Source organism: Nannospalax galili, unplaced genomic scaffold (genome assembly GCF_000622305.1).
Source record: "Nannospalax galili isolate Female #2095 unplaced genomic scaffold, S.galili_v1.0 scaffold399, whole genome shotgun sequence".
Lineage (NCBI taxonomy): Eukaryota > Metazoa > Chordata > Mammalia > Rodentia > Spalacidae > Nannospalax > Nannospalax galili.
The window spans coordinates 3467681-3487777 of record NW_008345053.1 but is presented as its reverse complement, the minus strand read 5'-3'; the positions used below and the strand labels follow the sequence as shown (position 1 = coordinate 3487777).

Here is a 20097-nt window from a genome sequence, read left to right as displayed (position 1 = left end):
CTCTGTGGCTTAAGAAGCTACAACTGCTTGAGTTAATAAATGTAAGGAATCAACTGATAGAGACAAAGAGAGAGAGGGAGAGAGAGAGAGAGAAGGAGAAAGGAGGAGAGAAGGATGAGAAGAAGGGAGGGGAAAGGAGAAGAGACGAGGAAGAGGAAGAGGAGGAGGAAGAGCAGAGAGAGGAAGGAGACGAGGGGAGGGAGGAAGGACCATAAACCTTTCAATTAATCCAAATGTTAACGCCCATAATGAGTGAGTCCCCAGTCTGCCTCCTGAGTAAGGAAGCTGGCTCCTTGCGAAGCTGCTTCCAGGAATAACTTACTGTGAGGCTACGAATTGAGATTGGCCAGAATAATAACTGTTTTGGAGAGTGAATTCCAGAACTGAGGTAAAGGATTCGCTCATTCTTCTATACCATTATGAACCATCCACCTGAACTGTCCCAAAGTCACAGCAAATGCCTTCTCAGAACCCAATTGCTCTTGTCATAGGTGCCTCGAATCCTGTAGTCTCAGAACTCCTGGGACAACCCCAGGAGGCCACTGTGGTTCCACTGACTCATCCTCTAAGGAGATAGTGGCCAGCTGAGTTTTGTGTGCTCATGATTAGCCATTATCCTAGGAAACACACATCTGAAATGTGTACAGCTCATGTAAGAACCTTTATGCGTGTCATCTCCATTGTTGATCACAAGGCTGTGGCAGTGGGTTTTAGCTGTGAACAAAATCAGCAGGTTCCTGGGTTTCATAATGGCCAACACCCAACCTCCAGCCCACATGAGGAGAGCAGATTCTACCTCACTACTCCAGAGACAAACAAGCCAGTTCACCAGTGTGTGCTATGAAATTTGGAGACCACTCCCTGAGAAAAGATCAAACATTGGGAAGTGATGGACAAAACATAAAAGGAGAAAAGCTCAGGCTCTGGGCCCAGCCCACTCTGAGGATCAGAGTCTGAGCCTTCAGCCCAGCCTTGGAGGAAAAGCAAAGTAATCCACCTGCCAGGCTGGCCTGGTTTCCATGAAGCCAAGTCCCGTTTGCTTTTTCATAATGTCTTTTTATTGCACTTGAATAATGGTAGATGTATATCCGGGTAAATGATTGTTACAACCAAGCAAATTAGCATATGCATAATTTTCCACATAGCAGTGTATGTGTGTCTGTCTGCGCATTTATGATAGAGTCATCTAACATCTGATCTATTCTCCTGGCAAACGAGCATGTACTGATTCTACCCCAAGGCTCCGCCACCCCTCGGGAGTACTGAGAGAAGAGGGTAAAAGTTGATGACATGCCCAGGATGGACAAGAGCAGGCAGAAAGTCCCCATGTCCCATCACAACCCAGGCATTGTACAGACTCCAGGAGCAAGAGTCACAGGACAGAGCTGGGAACTGACAGCACAGAAGCCACAATGTGGACTCGACCCCTCAGTGTTTCATTTCCAGGGTACAGGGATCTGTCCACTTCTTCCCATGAATGTGCTTTCACAAGTAGCTCTTCAAGTCTGTGTTTTGAAGTCAGAGTGTTTTTGGTCTCCTGACTTTTTTAATCTGTCGATTATTATATGTAACAATTGGGTGTGTGAAACCTATTAACTAAATGGAGAGAAAGAATGAATATCATTTCCTGGGTCAGAGGAGGGGAGCAGAGCATATTTGATGCCTTCTCTGTGGAAGAGGAAAATGTGAATGTGTGAGAACAGAGTTGGAGCTGTGAAGAGCTCAGAGAAAATGGCTATAGTAAAATGGCTGCACGTACCTGAGTATGAGTTTTACTATAATCTAGAGGTGCATATCTAAAGCCTATATCAGAGCAAGTGAGGGTTCCTTGGGCCCCAAGATTGTCGCAATGGGCTTTGGGCTTTACTGGGGTCTCTGTTGTTCGCATTGAAGCCAAGAGGTCCAAGGAGAAAAGATGCTCTTTGTTCTCGTGCACTGCTGCACAGTATGTACAAGGACTGCCTTGTCCAGCAGAGGGTGACTCCAAGGAGGCATGTTGTCCAGCTCCTGGAGAGTTGGTGCTGTTCTTTGGCTCTGGAAGGTATGATAAGACATTTCTGGGTGGAGGGTCCAGAGCTCCCATCCAGCACAGCAGAAAAATCAGGGAATGGTTTGCCCTTCTTTCTGGGGCATCCTGGAATTTCTAAGGAAATTGATGGTGAATGCCAGCTGATAAAGTAAGCATGGAGAGAAGGTGGGTATGAATAGAAGAAAGCGGATAAGGAGAAGCTGCTACACCGTGTGGCTTAAAATGCCACTGTGGTAGGATTGTTGCTATGCCTGATATACGTACTCACTTATTCACCCTCATTCAACTGATAAAGCAAATATCATTAAAATCCTCATTTTCATCATTTAAAGAAATGAAGCTTAGTTGAGTGGAGTGGGTGACCAAAGGTTCCAAAGGCATAAACAATGCAGGACTCACCTGATGTCTCACCTGCTCAGCTCTAGACCCTGTGAAGTGGCCACCATACCTCCTCACATTCTAAGGGTTCAAGATAGGCCCTGCAGTGCTTGCTGGAGTCTGAGGATTAGTTATCCAAAGCATTTGGCATTGGTAACATCACCATGGGTAACATCACCCCAGAGAGTCTAACTTGTACATAAGGACCTACATCTGTACCTTTTATCAACTGCTGCTAACTGTTGATTACTAAGAAATAACAGGCACCAGGGAGATAGCTCAAGTAGTAAAGTGTTTACTGCATAAGCATGTGGACCTAAGTTCAATGATTTCTAGCATCCATGTGACAAAGTGGGACACGGAGTGAGCAGCTGAGGTCCCAGTGCTGAGGAAGCAGACAGAGGATCCCTGGGGCCTGCTGGCTGGCCAGTCTAGTCACCTCGGCAAGGTCGAGTTTCAGTGAGAGACCTTGTATCAAAAATAGAGGAGGATCCAGACATCGTGGGGCACACCTTTAGTCTCAGCACTTGGGAGGCAGAGGCAGGCAGATCTCTGTGAGGTCAAGGTCCAGACTGATCTACATAGTGAGTTCCAGGCTAGCTGGGGCTACAGGGAGACCCCATCTCAAATAAAAAAAGAAGGAAAGAAGGGAAGGAAGGAGGGAGGGAGGGAGGGAGGAAAGCAAGATTCCTTGAAGAAAGAAAGAAAGAAAGAAAGAAAGAAAGAAAGAAAGAAAGAAAGAAAGAAAGAGAAAAAGAAAATAATTGAAATGACTCAATGTCAACCTCTGATCTCCACACATACACACATGTATGCACACACACACACACACACACACACACACACACAAAAAGAAAGTAAGAAAGGGACTCACACCCCACTCTGATAATCAAGGTGTATATGGAAAGTTTCAACTATGACAATCCTAAGATTATTAAGCGTTGCAGAGGGCAAAGAGTAAAAGAAATTACAGTACACGTGGAACAAAGGCACTGCTTTCTGAGTTCGATCCTCTAGGCTACAGCAGAGGTCATCTGATACAATGGCCACTATAACCACACCGACATGCTTATTCAATTCCCATATTGTAAGAAATCGATAAGGAATTAGAGGGTTCCAAGCAGGTTTCCAGGCAATCTGATATGGGGATTGGGAATTGTTTTGTTTGCTCTTTATTTTCCATTTTAAGCTCAGTTTGGGGAAATCACCTGGTTAATCTAATATACACTCTCCCTTGGCTTGAAATAACCTAAATGGCCAAATCCACTGCTGTACATTTACCAAAGCGCGCAATGATTAACAAAAAAATAGTTGGGATTTTAGCATTTGCTATTAGAAGGTAATTATTTTTATTGAGCTCCATAGCAAATGAATGTTGCATGGTTCTAACTTAGAAAATACTCAGATTCATGCTTTTGGACAAAATAGCCCCCCAAAGCCTAATAGATTTTAGTAGCAAATTGATAGAGACAGTAGTAAGCACGTTCCATAATTTAGAAAATTAAATAGGTGAGACATTGCGATTATTTTCGATGCAGGACCCAGTGCCCCCACTGGAGAGTCCTGCCAAGGGCAGCCTCGGCTTCTTTATAAAGACCTGATGATAGCTATGCCCGGTGGGTTAACCCAGAGCTAAGAGGAGGTAGAGTACAAGCTGGAGAGAGCATTCTCAAATGTCAGGATACCTCTGGAAGGCGCCTGATTTTCAAAGGCATCCTTTGTGTCTACAAATTGTACTTTCTTGTTATTCTTCAACAACAGTGTCATAAACTGAGAGGTGGGGAGTATGTGGTGATTCTGACGGGTCTCACCGTGCATAGCTTTCAAACTGCATGAGAGAAGCAGGCCCACATGTCAGCAGCCAACAGCATTCAGTGCCTTTTTAAAAGCTGTTGGTTCGTTGGAAAAGTCACCTGGAATTTCCACGTGCTTAATGAGGAAAAAAAAAAAAAAAAAGCACATTCACACCTGCCACAGAGCCAAGATCTCCCAGTCCCTGAGAATACGTGCAAGGCACATAAACACTGTGTATGGTTCTGCCCGGCCAAATCAACTCACAGACTCATCACACATAGGGCAGATCAGGCCTTCAGCTTCATTATCTCCAGATGGCCCAGAGAGGGGTGTTAATCCAAAAATGGCAAAAAAAATGGTACAAGTATTCTACATCCGTAAAATCAACTTACACAGTACAGGTGAGGGGAACGAGAGATTCTTAGGATTGTCACATCTCTAACTCTTAACGCATGGAACCTCTGAAAATCAAGTCTTTGAGTTTCAGATCTGCCCCACCCCCACCCCTGACACACACATACAACTTGCTGCCTGTCTATAAAGTGTTGACTCTACTAGTCACTCCCAGAACTGACTGAGGAAAAAGAAACACGGCAACATTAGGTTCTCAATAGAAGGTATCAGTGGATGACAAAACTACTCACAGCCATAATTCTTGGGGTATTTTGTAGTAAAGTTGAGGGAGTAAGATTTCCAGAAGCAAACTCCCAGGAAAGTGCAGCAGGTACTCAACACACCAGGTGGCGATTCGTGACTGAGATTCTCTAACAGAACAGCTTTATCAGAGAACAGAGGTCCAAAGTGGCCAGTCCTAAATTATCTTGCAATGCATTCATCACTTACAGTTATCAAGTAATGATGTTGCTAAATTCACTACGTATCATTTCTTAAAATGTTACAAGTATAAATGAACTCACTTTCTGTCCCTTATTTCTTTTCCTTCCCTCCCTCCGCCTCCTGGGGGAGACTGGAATGTGTTTTTTACAATACAGCCATCTTCAATTTTGCCACAGACATCTGATTACATGCATAATATATAATGTGGGTTGTCTTATAACTTACCTGAATGATATCCCACTGGATGGATTATTCTGCAAGTTGATTTTGTCATCTAACATTTTTCTGAAAGTTATGTATGTTGACGTATATAGAGTCCATCAGAAAAAATTGCTACATACTGTTCTGTTGCATGATTCTATTGCAATTTGCCATTCCTCAAACTGTGGGAAATGAAGTACTTCCTAGATTTTTAATTTTTTATGCTGCAGTGAACATCTTTGCTCAGTTTCTGTGAATGTAAATTCTAGGATCTGTCTCTGAGGGACAGACTTGCTGAGCAGGACATGTTTCTTGATTATCAGTGGGTGTCCCTAAAGTATTTTCTGAATGGATTGTTCTGTGAGCATTACCACCGACCTAAAGGTGCAGATCTCTAGAAACACATTGGAACTATTGGTCTCTGTTACGTGCTTGCCTGACTGATGGGAAGAATCTCAGAGGCAGAAATCCAAGCATTACTGTGGCTCTGTGGGGGAGGTAGAGTCACAGACTTGTAGCTGAGTCACGGTCCAAGGCTGCCTAAAATGGTCATATGATTAGTTCATTTAGACCCATGGTTCCTACCTTGTCACACCCACAGTAAATTTACACCACAGTGGAATTTTTATGTGAAATGACAATGAAGAGCTTAGATGTGCTTCGTTCAGAAGGTCCAGGTGGTTCAAATAGGGAAGCCTAAGAACCATGTTTCCAATGAAGCAACAAAGCCACATCTCAGCACCTGTGGCCTTTGATGGGTCCCAGTGGGTTGCCTCGTCCAGGACAGGACTGGAGGATCAGATAGTAAATAGCTCAGACTTGGGGTTCTGTACACCTGTCAGACGCTCAGCTCTGTAAGCAACCAGCATAACTGAGCTGCACAACTGTATGGACCCGCACAGGTGGCACGCAGGTGTTTGGGAAAAGTTGCTGCACCTCCACTTGGCAGGCTCCTAGCTGTCCCCTCCATGAAAGTCTTGGGAGACACATCATTTCTCACCTCCAGATATGAATTAGCAGGTGAGGTTTTGAGAAACTCTACTAGGACTGGATATGAAAGAACATGGCTTCAGAAAAGTGGTCCCCTACACAGACATCAATCACAGATCACAGACCCTAAGGGCCCTGGCAGCACATGGAGAGGGAAAGCTCTCCTTCTGGCAAGAAAAGCTTCTGTGACCTGCTATTGCCCCAAACCACAGACAGCCAGGGCTACTTGTCTGTCTGGGTTCAGGGGGTGATGCAGGCAGTGAAGAGAGAGGGCACTCATGGGGACAGCGTCACAGCTCATACTAAGGGCAGCAGATGGTGAGGCCATGTAAGGCACACTCCTCACCTGCCTCCTCACATCTTCTCAATCCCGGCTTTCTGAAAACTGCCCAGTGATTCAGGCTTTCCCTCCTAGAAGCAATTGGTGCCCATAGACACTCCTCCCTTGTAGCCTTTAGGAGTCATTCCAGCATCCCAGGCCTGGCTGGAGGTGCTGATGGCAAGCACAAACTGCCTGGATTTCCAGCCTTATAGCTCAGGCATGAGTAAGTCTCTGTCATTGGTGGTGACCTGCCAGTGCCCTAGGTCATGACTAATTTGTTCTCACCTCCAGGTACCAGCAGTGCTGAAGTGAAGGAAAATCGTTATGTGAGCAACCTGGGGACCAGGCCCCTGCCCCCTGGAGACCGGGCCAGAGGCAGCACACCCAGCATAAAAAGAAAAAGGCCCCTGGAGGAAGGAAATGGGGGGCATTTCTGCAAACTCCAATTGATATGGAAGAAGCTCTCATGGTCTATGACGCCCAAGAACGCCCTGGTCCAGCTGCATGAGCTAAAGCCAGGTCTGCAGTACCGGATGGTGTCACAGACAGGCCCAGTGCATGCCCCAGTCTTTGCAGTGGCTGTAGAAGTGAACGGGCTCACGTTTGAAGGCACAGGGCCCACCAAGAAGAAAGCCAAGATGCGGGCAGCAGAGATGGCCCTGAAGTCCTTCGTGCAGTTCCCCAATGCGTTCCAGGCCCACTTGGCCATGGGCAGCGGCCCCAGCCCCTGCACGGACTTCACTTCTGACCAGGCCGACTTCCCAGACACGTTGTTCAAGGAGTTCGAACCTTCCTCAAGAAGTGAGGACTTCCCGGGCTACCGCCCTGTGGACACAGAGTTTCTGTCCTCCGCCTACCGGCAAGGGCGGCTGCTCTACCACACCCTGGACCTCATGGGCCAAGTTCGGCCTGACAGGCCCAGGCCAGCCCCGGGGGCCCTGGCCGAAAGGAACCCAGTAGTGGTGCTGAATGAGCTGCGCTCGGGCCTGCGGTATGTGTGCCTCTCGGAGACAGCCGAGAAGCCCCGAACCAAGAGCTTTGTCATGGCTGTGTGCGTGGACGGGAGGACGTTCGAAGGCTCGGGACGCAGCAAGAAGCTGGCTAAGGGCCAAGCAGCACAGGCTGCCTTGCAGGCCCTCTTCGACATCCGGCTGCCTGGCCATACCCCCAGCAGGAATAAAAGCAACCTCTTGCCACAGGTGAGACTTCTCAGTCAGCTTGCTGCCAGGTGGAAGGATGCTGGGATAGATGTGAGTTGAGACACTTGCTGTAATGGAGGGATGGAGGGGCCCTCTCCTCCAATGCAGCCAACTGTTGGCTTTCCTGAAAAGGCCCTTTTCCTAAGCTCATTAAGAGCAACTTCCAGGTTTTGTGGAGAGAGAGTCATGAGACTATAAAGAGTCAAAACTGCTACTTAGCAAAGGTAATAGGAGAACTCCTACAAAGGTGATATCAACTACCAGGAGCCAGAGAACAGGTGGGACAGGACCAGGGAGGGGTCCTCTGTTCCCAGCAAGGGGGTCAGGCCGCAGAAGGGCAAGCTTCGTTTGTCAAGTGCTCCAGTAACTCACAGGGAGAGGAAAAGGTCAGGAGGTAAAATCAGTGTTCTGTGCCGGCCTAGGTTTCTAGTCATGGGTGCTGGGAAAACCAAGCAGATGGAAAATTATCTCACTGGAGGTGACCAGGGTAGCTGTGGATTCCAGCAGGGTGGAGATTTCCCCAGTAGAGGACCTAGTAGACCAAGGGTCAGAGGGGGAATCATTTACCCAAAGACAGGAAGTGAGAATGAGTACTGGCACTCAGCTGGTAGAGTGCTTACTTAGCATGCATGAAACCCTGGTTTAATCTCGGCACTGTATAAACCACATGTAGTGGTGCATGTCTGCAATCCTGGCATTTGGGATGTACGTGAAAGAGGATGAGGAGTTCCAGGTCACCTTCAGCTACATGGTAAATCCAAGATCAGCCTGGGGTCTATCAGACCCTGCAGAAATGAATGAATGATCTCTCAGCTCACCAATTTGGCTAGACTAACTGGCCCGGTCTTTTGCAAGCACTCATGGTGAGTGTGCTTTCATTTTTTTCTTTCTTGGTGATACTGGCATTCAAACCCAGAGCCTTCTGCATCTAGCTGAGCTCGCCACCACTGAGCTGTGTCCCCAGCCCTGTAGGTCTGCTTTCCACAGTTTACTTCACTCGTTTAAGAAGCCTTTGTAGACTGCCTGCGTGCCAGGAGCTATTCTCACATCACTTAAAACAGCCTTATTCTGCCGTCTTGTAATTGCTTATTTATGCAAATTATCTTTTCTCTTATCATTTTGAGACTTATTTGTAGGCATCCCTAATGTAGTCGATACAGAAAATTATTTTTATTCATTTTGGGCTTCAATCAAGGAAAGAAACACTTTACATAGTTAAAAGGCACTTAGCCCAGTATGGGATTCATCATAAGTACTTAATAACTTTAAGTTATTGCTGTGATAGTTACTATCATGACATCATGACACCTGAAATAGAATTCCTTATTTTGCCTTGGGAGATGAAGAATCTGTAAAAGAATTCAGGGTACCACGAAAGCCCCAGATACTGCTCAGGAATGCTGTATGGGGCCACAGGGTATATAAATGGATCCCTCACTTGAGTCATGACTGGATAGGGCATTCAACCATGAATTGCTTCATTCATTCCATATTTATTTGACTCCAAGCAGACAGAGGGTAGACAATGCAATGAACACATTAGATGTTGTGTGTGTGTGTGCAGTGTGCGTGTGTGTGTGCAGTGTGTATGTGTACATGTGCATACATGTAGATGCCAGAGGTTGACATGGAGGTGTTTTCCTCTATCACTCTCCACCTTATATTTTAGTTTTTTATTTTCATTTTTAATTATATATTGTGTGAGGAAGAGGGGTTATACATATGAGTGTTGTAGCCCCAGAGGCCAAAAAAGGACCTCAAATCCCCTGGAGTTGCTGTTACAGGTAGTTGTAAGCCACACGATATGGCTGCTAGAAACTGAACTCAAGTCCTCTGCAAGAGCAGCAAGTGCTCTTAAACACTGAGGCGTCTCTTCAGCCCCTCTACCTTATTTGTTTTTTGAGACAGGGTCTTTCATTGAACCTATAGCTCATCAACTTTGCAGGGCCAGCTGCCCTGTAAGCCGCCAGGGAGTCTGTTTCTGCTCCTCTAGGGCTGGAATTGCAGGAACATTCCACCACTCCCAGCTTTTCAAAAATTCATTAACTTTTTATGTGATGACTGTTCTGCCTACATGTATATAAGTGCACCATGTGTGTGCAATGCCGGAGAACACCAGAGAGGACATGGAATCCCTTGGAACTGGAGTTATGGACTGTGGGAGCTAGGAACGGAACCTGGGTCCTCTGCAAGAGCATTCAGTGATCTTAATCACTGAGCCATGTCTCCAGACCGAGCTTTTGATGCAGGTGCCAGGGATCTGAACTCAAGATCTCATGCTTGTAAGCAGTTTATCGACTGAGCCATCCTTCAAGCCATGAGATAGCCTGCTTCTCACAGATCTTGGATGAGGGAGAGGAGAAGCTGTAAAGAGAACAGACTGAGAAGTGACTGCGTTTCCTGTGACTCATTCTGCTAATTCACTCTGTCTCAAGCTTTTATTCAACGTCCAATGATCACTCTGAGGAGCAGGTGGGAGGAGGATAGACAATCTCCATCAGTCACACCTTTCCACGTATGCGCACATAGATGCGGAACCCAGAAAACAGAGTGCTGTAGAAACAAGAAGAGTTTACAGATCCATCCTGTGCACGTGCTAAACTCTGTGGTCTTGCTTCCTCTCCTCTGCCTGCATCATTTTCATTTTTCTCCCACCTCTCTGCTGTCTCAAACCAAACCTGCAGAACAGCTGTGGAAGCAATCTATCCACTACTGCCTGGAGCCAGGCTGGGCAGAGGGACAAGCTCCTTCTGAGGCTGCCAGTGACCTTTGGCATGACCTTGGCAGCTCACCTTTCTTGCGTCTTGTTTGAGACACCCCCATCAGTGAGGAAGGTGTCCCAGCCTCATGCCGTTCCAGCCTGACGCCACTTTGCAGAGAGGCTGAAGTCCTCCCCAAAGCCCCCAGCCAGGCCTAGGATTTTCTATTTACTAGGAAATGTCCTCTCTTCTCTCTTCTCTCTTCTCTCTTCTCTCTTCTCTCGTCTCTCTTCTCTCTTCTTCTCTCTCTCTCTCTCTCTCTCTCTCTCTCTCTCTCTCTCTCTCTCCTCTCTCTCTCTCTGAAATTGAAGGATGTCAGTGAGTTCTGGGTATGATGCCTCCCTCTTTCATGTTGTCAACCCTGAGCTCTCACGATGGAGCGGCCAGGCAGCACTAGTACTTTGTAATAGTCATTTGACCCCAGAATGCAGCACATCCGTTAAAGGCACGGCTGCTAAATTATTTTTCTCTGACAGTCTGCTAACCACTCCGACTGGATGATGAAGGGCATAGAGCGGTGCGAGGGTTGCAGGCCATTCATCACACCACAGCAGAACTGCCGTGCCAAGGGCTCATTTCCCTCTGCCTTGGCCCCCTGGAGATGTGCACCCCACAGCCGGGCGGGAGCCAAGCCTGAAAATGAGACCAAGGCCAGGGACCAGAGGCCATTTTATGAAATTAAAAGCCCGTCCTGGATAGGGTCTGAGTTCAGCTGAGGGAGGGAGAGATGATTTCAAGATTCACCGTAAACGCAGCTCTGCTTTTCTGCTCTGTTCTTCAAGGAATTGTGTGTACACACCATGGGGCCTACATCTATAGCTCATAGACGCTATAGAACCTCCATTTGTGCACTGTCTGTGCATCATGGCACCTCCATCTATAGACCACAGAAGCCCCACCTATGCACTATGAAACACTCACCAACTCATCATGCAAATCTCTGTCTATTGACAGATCATAGAGACTGCATCTATATAGATCGTAGAAGCCCTGTGTACACATTACAAGCCCCTGTCTACATATTGTGGAACCTCCTATTTATATATCATAAACCCTTTATCTAGAGGTCATGAAACTTTAAGGAAGCCATGCCTATGTTAGAGCTAACACCATGGAAGCCTCTACTTATATACCATTAACCCCATCTGTAGAAACTGCATCTATATAGATCGTAGAAGCCCTGTGTACAGATTACAGGCCCTTGTCTACACATTGTGGGACCTCCTATTTATATACCATAAACCCTTTATCTAGAGATCATGAAACTTTAATAAAGCCATATCTATGTTAGCTCTAACATCATGGAAGCCTCTACTTGTATACCATTAACTCCATTTGTAGAAACTTAAAGAAAGCCATATTTATGAATTACAAACTCCCGTCTAACATCGTGGAAGCCTCTACCCGTATACCATTAACCCCATCTGTAGATCATAGAACCCTCCTTATTTACATGATAGAACCCCCCATCAATACACCATGGACCCTGCCTATACTCCGTGGTCTACTGTCTATTCATAATGCCCCCCATCTAACTGTCATAGATAACTCCCAGGAATACTTCATTCCCCTTATCTAGACAGCACAGAGTCCTTAACTTAGACTTCATGGACTCTTTACTTGTCTAGATGCTATGAACACCATACCCACATCCTTCTGTCTGTTTTCTGCTCTGGCAAACACACTTGGTCCCAAAGGTACCAGGATTCTAGAGTTTTAAATCCTTAGAGGTGTCACCCTTCATGATACTTGTCTAAGTATTTTGCCTTCCATGGGTGTAGCAAACCAAACATCTTTACAAAACCATTGCCTGCACTCTGAGAACAGAGTGGTGTCCACCCTCCCTGAGCAAGGACAGTTCTGCCAGAGTTTGTCTTGAGAACCTGATAGCAGTACTCCCTTTTACAGTGATGCAATTTTTAGAACTTGGGCATCAATACCAATATTTGATATTGTCTATCCAAATTCCCATGTTCCCCCCTACACAATACACTCTTAGATTTTACAGGATGGCAAAGACCCACAAGTAGTTTCCATAGGACATCACTAGACTCAGTTTTTTTTAATGCTTTAACCAACGGCTGCATCTCACAAACAAGACTTCAAACCATCCTAGGAGATGTTCTCTTCATTAAGAGTTAGTTTTTAAATAAATATTTCACATGTGACAGTGCACAGAAAGAGTCAGGAAAGCATGTTTAAGATACAACTTAAACACACACACATACATGCAGTTCAGCTGTTGACTATACTTGAAAAAACTTGGCTCTGGTGGAAAATGAGATATATAAAGTATATAGGGTAATTTTGAACAAGTAGAGCCTTGCCCCAGAGTCCTGCAGTGTTCGTGTGTGTGCTGATAGCTGCTGAACTCACAGTTCAAAAACACCAACTTTCTTGAACTACGTAAAGAAGAGGCACAATAGCAATAGGAAAACAGTGCAGATCTTTTCTGCAGTCTGGATTTCGAAGGAGCAAATTAAACAGCATGATGCAACTGAAGTTCATATCTCAGGTGTGATTTCAGCAGGATCTGATTTTCACCATTGCATTTACCTGTGGCTGTTTCTTACACCTTCAGTTTCCTGATAATCTGATTCTTAGCCAGAGTGACAAAACCTGGCATTTATTAATGTCCTTAAGGCATGGAGCAGACATAAGCATGTAGGGTTACTGTGCTGACAAGAATGCATGTAGTCCTGGGACTCCATAAACAGCTGTGGAGACTGGTGGTGCCTATGGAGAGACAGCTGAGAAGCTCAGACCAAGTCTTTCCAGCTTTGTTTATCTGCAGTTGGTATGGGACTCCTCTGGGCCAAGATTAGGAACTAGGAGCAAGACCTCATGAGCATCCTCCTAAGAAATGATAAAAACCACAAAACCCACTTCTCTCTTCAGTCTCTACTTCTCACCCCTCATGTGAAGAGTTGAGTTCGTGAATTTAACATATAAAGGCACATTTTCTCAACATTTCCGTTCCTTGAAAACTGTTTAGAAAAGAGAATAATGTTCCCTTCTTTAATACCAGCCAAAGAGAAGCTAACTTTCCCTACATAAACAGCACACCTGAACGGGGGTCTGTGGGACTGTTTCTGGAGACCTCACTCATCTTTGCTTATTCCCTTGTATTTTCTCATGTTTTTAAACCACCATGTCAGGTGGACTGGTGCTTACAGTGCTTTACAAAGGTTTAGTCAAAGCAACTAAAACACACTGTTCCTTCAGAGTTAGAGAGGAAGCACCTCCTTTTTAATGTATATTTTTATTGAATTTTTGTAGATTTCATACAATACATCTTAATCATATTTAGACGCCCTCCCCTATCTGCATTCCTCTGATAGCCCACCCACAGGATTTCATGAATTCTATCATATATGTTAAGGCCTACTGAGTCAAGTATGTGTGTCCAGATGACTGTGGCTATGAGGTCATCCACTGGAGACTGTTCAGACTGTCTAGTGTCATTCCCTTAAATAAGATCAACTCTACCTCACCCAGCCGTGATCAGTTGCCAATAGTTCCTCTGCTAAGGTTGGGGCCTCCTGCCCATTTCCCCAGTTCTATGCTGGTTTTTATCTGATTGAGTTTGCATCGGTCTCGTGTATGCTGGCACCATTGCTGTAAGTTCATATGAACAAGTTTCCAGAGACCTGGAATTCTATATGATCATGCACCAACCCTGGCTCTTACAATCTTTCCACCCCCTCTTCCACAATGGTCCCTGAGACATGGGTGGATGAGGTTTAATATGGGACTCCTATCCAGGGACATGCATTCTGCAATCTCATTCTCTATGCTTTGGCCATTTGTGTTCTTTTGTGTTCATTGCATTCTGTTGCATGAGGAAGCTTCATTGATGAGAACTGAGAGATGCATTAGTGTTCCCTCTACCCCTTGTTCCACTGTGTTCCCTGAGTCTTAGGTGTAGAGGGTCACTGTAGATGTGTCACTTAGGGTTGGGTATCTCACAGACACTTATTCTCTGTGTGTGAACAGTTGTGGAACTCTGTACTGGTCTCTGTCTGTTGCAAAAGAAGCTCTTTGATGAGTAGTGACTGGTACACTTGTTTGTAAATATAAGGATCCATATATATCACATGGTAAGAAATGATGTTTGTCTAGGGATGTGACAGACATAGGGTTTTCTCTAGGGTCTATGACCTCTCTAGCCATGTGTATTTGGCTATGTTTACAGTCCCAACACCTGAGTTCCCTCCTAGTGAGCAAACTTTAAGTCAAATTAGATAGCTGTTGATTACCCCCGAGGTAAAAGAGCCACTACTGCCCCAATAGAGCTAGTTTGCTGTGCCAGTCATTGTTGTGGCTATTAGGCTTTACAGCTGGGATTGGACCACTGATTTTCTCCCTTAGCAGCCTGCACAGTATCCTCCAAAACTATGAGAGCTAGTCTTCAGGGACGAGGCTTCAGAGGAAATACCTTCTAAAGTAACTCCCAAAGGTTAGCTGCTTTGACCAAGCCCACCAGAGGCCCTTTTAGGGAGGACTGCCCCTGCAGCTCCAGCTAGTTCTCACTGTCCCGGCACTCTGACCCCACTCTGTTCTTGCCCGACTGCAGCCTCTGCTCCTTATAGCTGCCACTAGTAGAAAAGGGGGAAGAAGCCAGGGGAACACCTAAAATAATTTAAATGAACCTTTTTTTTAAGTTTTAACATTTTAAGTGCACTTGGATCAGAGCTCCTATACATGATCCCAATTTATAAAATTTGTCCCTAGAATTAGCTTCAGACCAGGGATACCAGGTCTGTGACTGCATTAGCCAGACCTGTACCCCAGGACAGGAATCAGCTATCTGCACAGTGTCTCCATTCCCCTGAGAGTACCCAAGCGATCCCACTGCCTTTGACTGCTTTATGGAGGGTTTCTCTAATCTCACATTTGTGCAATTTCATCCTGCTGGAAAGAGGCAGTGTCCTGGGTCTGGTAAAGCAGAGCTAACCGCTCATTAATATTGCCATAACAAATTAGCAGTGGAAAGGTCCTCAGAGTTTAAATAGACTGAAATTAAAAACGAGTAGGTATGGAAGCCACATTCACCAGGCTTTCAAAGAGCTTAACCCTGTCCACCCTGGTTTAGCTGTAAACATCTCAGGAGTAGACACTCTATTCTTTAGAGATAGGTCGTCCACCCCATGCTGAGCTACAGATGGTGGGGTCTCCTTGCGTCTCCTCCCAGGTACTGGAAGACACGGTAATGGTCGACTTAGTCCTCTGCCATTCATCCAGGGTGCAGCAATTCCAGAATGAAATTCAAGCTCGTACCTAGAACTTTGCTGGCGTTTTGAGCAGAAAGGAACAGTGGTGTGTGGGGTGTGTGTATGTGTATGTGTGGGTCGAACTTATGTTTGAATATTTGTTAGAGTATGCAAGAAAAATGGGCTTCACTATGACATTTTCAGAAATATATTTCATACCCTGTTCTGATTCTCCACCCGGGACCCTGATCTGTCCCCAACCATTAGGATACCCTGATCTCCCTCTTCTCCACAAATAGTCACCCTTGTGCTTTCATGATTCATGGAACACAGCCTCTTTCTATGCCTCAGCAAAGGCACTCATTCTCATTTACACAGTCAAGTCGTTTGACTTTGTTCCTGCTGTCCTCCCCTCTGTCTTCCCTGTTGTCTCCCTGAGGCTCTGAGGTCAGGGTTAGGCCTCAAGGCATTGGGGGACGGAGGCTGCTGATGCAGTAGATAGTGATGTGAGCTTCATTCCAAGAAAGCAACTGTCAACAAAGAGACCTGAACATAGACCTCTATCCCTTGATGAATCTCTAAACTTACCAAAGCATCTGCAGTGTCAGGGTTCGATTCTCTGAGCCCTGCAGGAGCAGCTGGAGGATGAGGAGCAGCAAACAATGGGAAGCCGTGCCTCTCCCTAGCCCTTCTCTCTCTCTCTCTCTCTCTCTCTCTCTCTCTCTCTCTCTCTCTCTCTCTCTCTCTCTCTCTCTCCCCCCTCCTCCATGTAGTCTTACACTTGACCACTTCTGTCCTGGAAAAGCCAGATTTCAGGGAGCCAGAAGTGTGCCCTCCAGTAGAAATATCCTGTCTGGAGCAAATGATCTCAAAGCTGGTACTAAGTTCATTGGAGCTGGAGTTCAAAAGACACCAAGCAGCTACCTTGACGAGAACTGCAGTCAGACCTTGGGCAGGAATGGCCACTGGCCCATATGGGATTTCCACATAATTTCATGGCAAAACAGTAATGACAATATTCATTATTTACTCTCATTATACAGACAGCTAAAATTCAGCATTTTAGCAGCCTTATAAAAGTCCATCTCATCTTAAAACACTGAGTGTTTATATACTACCATTGAAACTGAAGGGAATCCACTCATGATGTGGCACCAGACTCTACACTACCACTAACCTGTCAATCTATGAGTCTCTCCACCCACAGTCCCACTGCCTAATTTCCCCCTTCCCAAAGCATCCAGTGTGACAGGATTTGATAGAGCTTGGCCATGTTTTCTATCTGGCCCTTATCCCTTCATTTCATAACATCAAATGTCAGTAAGTAGTTAACAAAATGATGTCAAAGATTGTTAGTGATCTGCTCAGCTAATGAATAAGAGTCATAAAATGAATCTCTGAGCCTCTTATTTAGACCCAGATCACATGAACACTGGCTAGATTCTTTTCAAGAAAACAGGTATAACATCACCTGTTATAGAAAAAATAGGCATTGCTTGACTTGGTACCACACCAGCTCAGCATCCAGTAGAACAAGCCTCAAGGAGACTCAAGCCCACTTCTCTGACCCACAAAACAAAAACCAGGAGCCTTCCCCATAGCTCTGTTGTTAAGGGTCACAGAGTTTCACCCACACGTGGTCATTAGACTGTAGGATTTCTGTCAGAGACTCATTTGGGGGATGTCAGCATCCATGGTACATTGCTCCCCTCAGAAGGTTGGGATGCTAGGGTATCAGCACCTGTCACTCTCTGAACTAGTCGCTAGCCAAGGCAGAACCCCTTGGTTAATTTTGTATAGATTTTTTAAAGTCATGTTTTGCCTCAAAAAGGACCTTTCTTTGCTCTAACGACAGACGAGCCACTGGTATTGCATCAGCCTAAAGACCTCAGAGCTGCCACAGGCCAGACCCTGAAACCGGGCAGGGAGGCAATTCAAAGTAATGGCTGTGCTTCTGCCCCTGCCTTTCTCAAAACTGCAGGAGAGTCACCTCAGGAACAAGTGTTGGAACTGGATTCTCTGAGTTTGACTCTGGGAAGTCAAATGTGGTGTAAAAATGTGCCCATAAAGTGCTCATAAGGGGCCTTGGGGCTTGAGAGATGGCTCAGAGGTTAAGAACACTGGTTGTTCTTGCAGAAGACCTGGGTTCAAATCTCAGCACCCACATGGCAGCTAACAATTGTCTGTAACTCCAGTTCCAGGGGATCTGACAGCCTCTTCTGTCTTCGGAGGGCATTGCACAACATGGGTGCACTTACCTACATGCAAGCAATACACGCGTATACATAAAATAAAAATAATAAAAAATATTTTAAAAAGAAGGGGCCTAGACTCTTGGCTTTTACCAAGCATCCTTCAAGTGCTGGTGGAACAAGGATATCCCTTTCTTGTTGAACATCAGGACGGCTCTCCACCCACAGCTGTGCATACCAAAGGCACCACACAAAGAGAAGCTGCTGTTGGGCTGTCATTATTCTCCTTGTCTCCCTGACTCATTTTCTGCTGTCCTATTGGCTAGACACTGGTCGTTAGGCTCATTCTCTCTCTGTAGATCAATCTCATGGCAGATAACCATGAGATTTTCTAGTATCTGAGCAGATGAGGAGCTGGGGAGATAGAGTCAGTGAAGTGTTTGCCATACATGCATGAGGGCCGCAGTTCGATCCTCAGCCCATGTTTAAAAACAAAATCTGGGCATGGTAGTCCACACGTGTAAGCTCTGTGCTAGGGAGGCAAAGGCAGGTCGATCGCAGAAGCTCACTGACTGCTAGCCTAGCCTACTTGATGATCCCCAGTTCCCAGAGGGAGACTATCTCACAAAACAAAGTAAGAACTAAGAAAGCCACCCAATTTGATCTCTGGCCTCCACACACATGCACATACACGTACACACACACACACACACACACACACACACAGCAAATTAGGACTTGAGAATGAATTTCAGCATCCTGAACACTGTTTAGAATCTCTATGTGTTTGTTGCTATGAACTCATCCGAGCTGACGTTCACTGTTTGATTTCTTGATGTGTAAAATTACTAAGAGCTTGATGTAGAGTACGCCCTGGAAGGAACTCCCTGACAATAAACCCCAGGAATCAAATGTTAAAAATGAATGCCACATTTCTCTCACTGCAATGATCTCAGCATTTAATTTGCATAAAAAATTGAATAAGTTAGTCAAGTTGGAACCCAGTCCTTCTTAACCAGTAATTCTCAATAATGCTGTAAGTTAGGTAATGGAAGAAGACAACTTCCCTGAATTGTGATGTTGGCTTGTCTAAAGTCTATTCTAGTTTCTTAAAAGATGTGATTTTATTTTGCTGGTACTTGGTTGAGACTAGCCGGAGAAAGACGTGCCCAACTCCTTGAGCTGGAGACCTGATACTGCCTTGAGAACGGGCTGTTCATGGGCTGGCTTGGCTGGGGAAGGCACTGGCTGGGCAAGCCTGATACATAAGTTCAGTCCCCAGAACTCATGTAAAGGTGGAAGCAGAACATCAACTATGCAAAGTTGTCCTCTGACATGTCATGGCACATGCACATACACATACACCACACATGATACACACAATAACAAGTAATTTTTTAAAGAATAGACTTTTCCTCCTGATTCAGGTCACACCTACTAGTTCCTCTGAAAATAAACACCAAAATTCTGACTTCCTTCGGCTGTTTTCCTGGGTCAGACAGAGTCCCTGGGAGGCCTTGCTAAGCTGGTACAAGCTGAATCTTATCCAAATGGAGACTTCCTAGTTCCAGTAATTCAACATCCTTAGGAGTTATGTGAAGGTCAGTTCCACCAACACCCCCTGGGTGGTTTTGCTCTCTGAGAAAGGTGAAATCAAGCCTGAGCCTAGCTCTGTTGTGACCAGGTCCTCTGGACACCCTTGCAGTCCAGAAAGAATGCCCGCCTCTCTGTACCCACGCTCATGAGAGAGCATCTTAGCATGTGATGCAGGACTGGACAGGAGGCTTTCTTCCTTTCAGCATCTCCACCTTCTGGATCCTGTGCCCAAACACCCCCTTGTGGTCCATGCAGGAGGCTGAGGTGGTCATTGTTGAAAGAAAAATGCCCTCACACACTCCAAGCTGAACTCTGCTCACCTTTCTGAATGTTCGTGATTCCTCAGAGAAATCAGCTAGAAAAATAGTGAGAGGTCATTTCATTACTACTGCATGTCTTTTAGAGAACCTCCTGGGCCTATGAGATGGCTCAGTGGGTAAAGGCACCTGCTACCAAGCCTGACAATCTGAATTTGATACCCAGAAGGAGGCACACAATGGAAGGAAAGAAGCGACTCCCTCAAGATGTGCATGACTTCCACACACACACAATTTGGAAAGCATCACACACGCACAAAAACTAAGAAA

The 20097-nt window shown here is 45.7% G+C and overlaps 1 protein-coding gene across 2 annotated transcripts in view; it reads left to right on the top strand.

Moving 5' to 3' along the window:
• The window catches only part of Adarb2 (adenosine deaminase RNA specific B2 (inactive)), a 621224-nt gene that overhangs the window by 434131 nt on the left and 166996 nt on the right, over positions 1-20097 (top strand). For both annotated transcript variants that reach the window (XM_008841353.1, XM_008841352.1), the window contains exon 3: positions 6843-7750. In XM_008841353.1, the coding sequence (XP_008839575.1) occupies positions 6843-7750 (908 nt within the window). The remainder of the gene's footprint in view (positions 1-6842; positions 7751-20097) is intronic.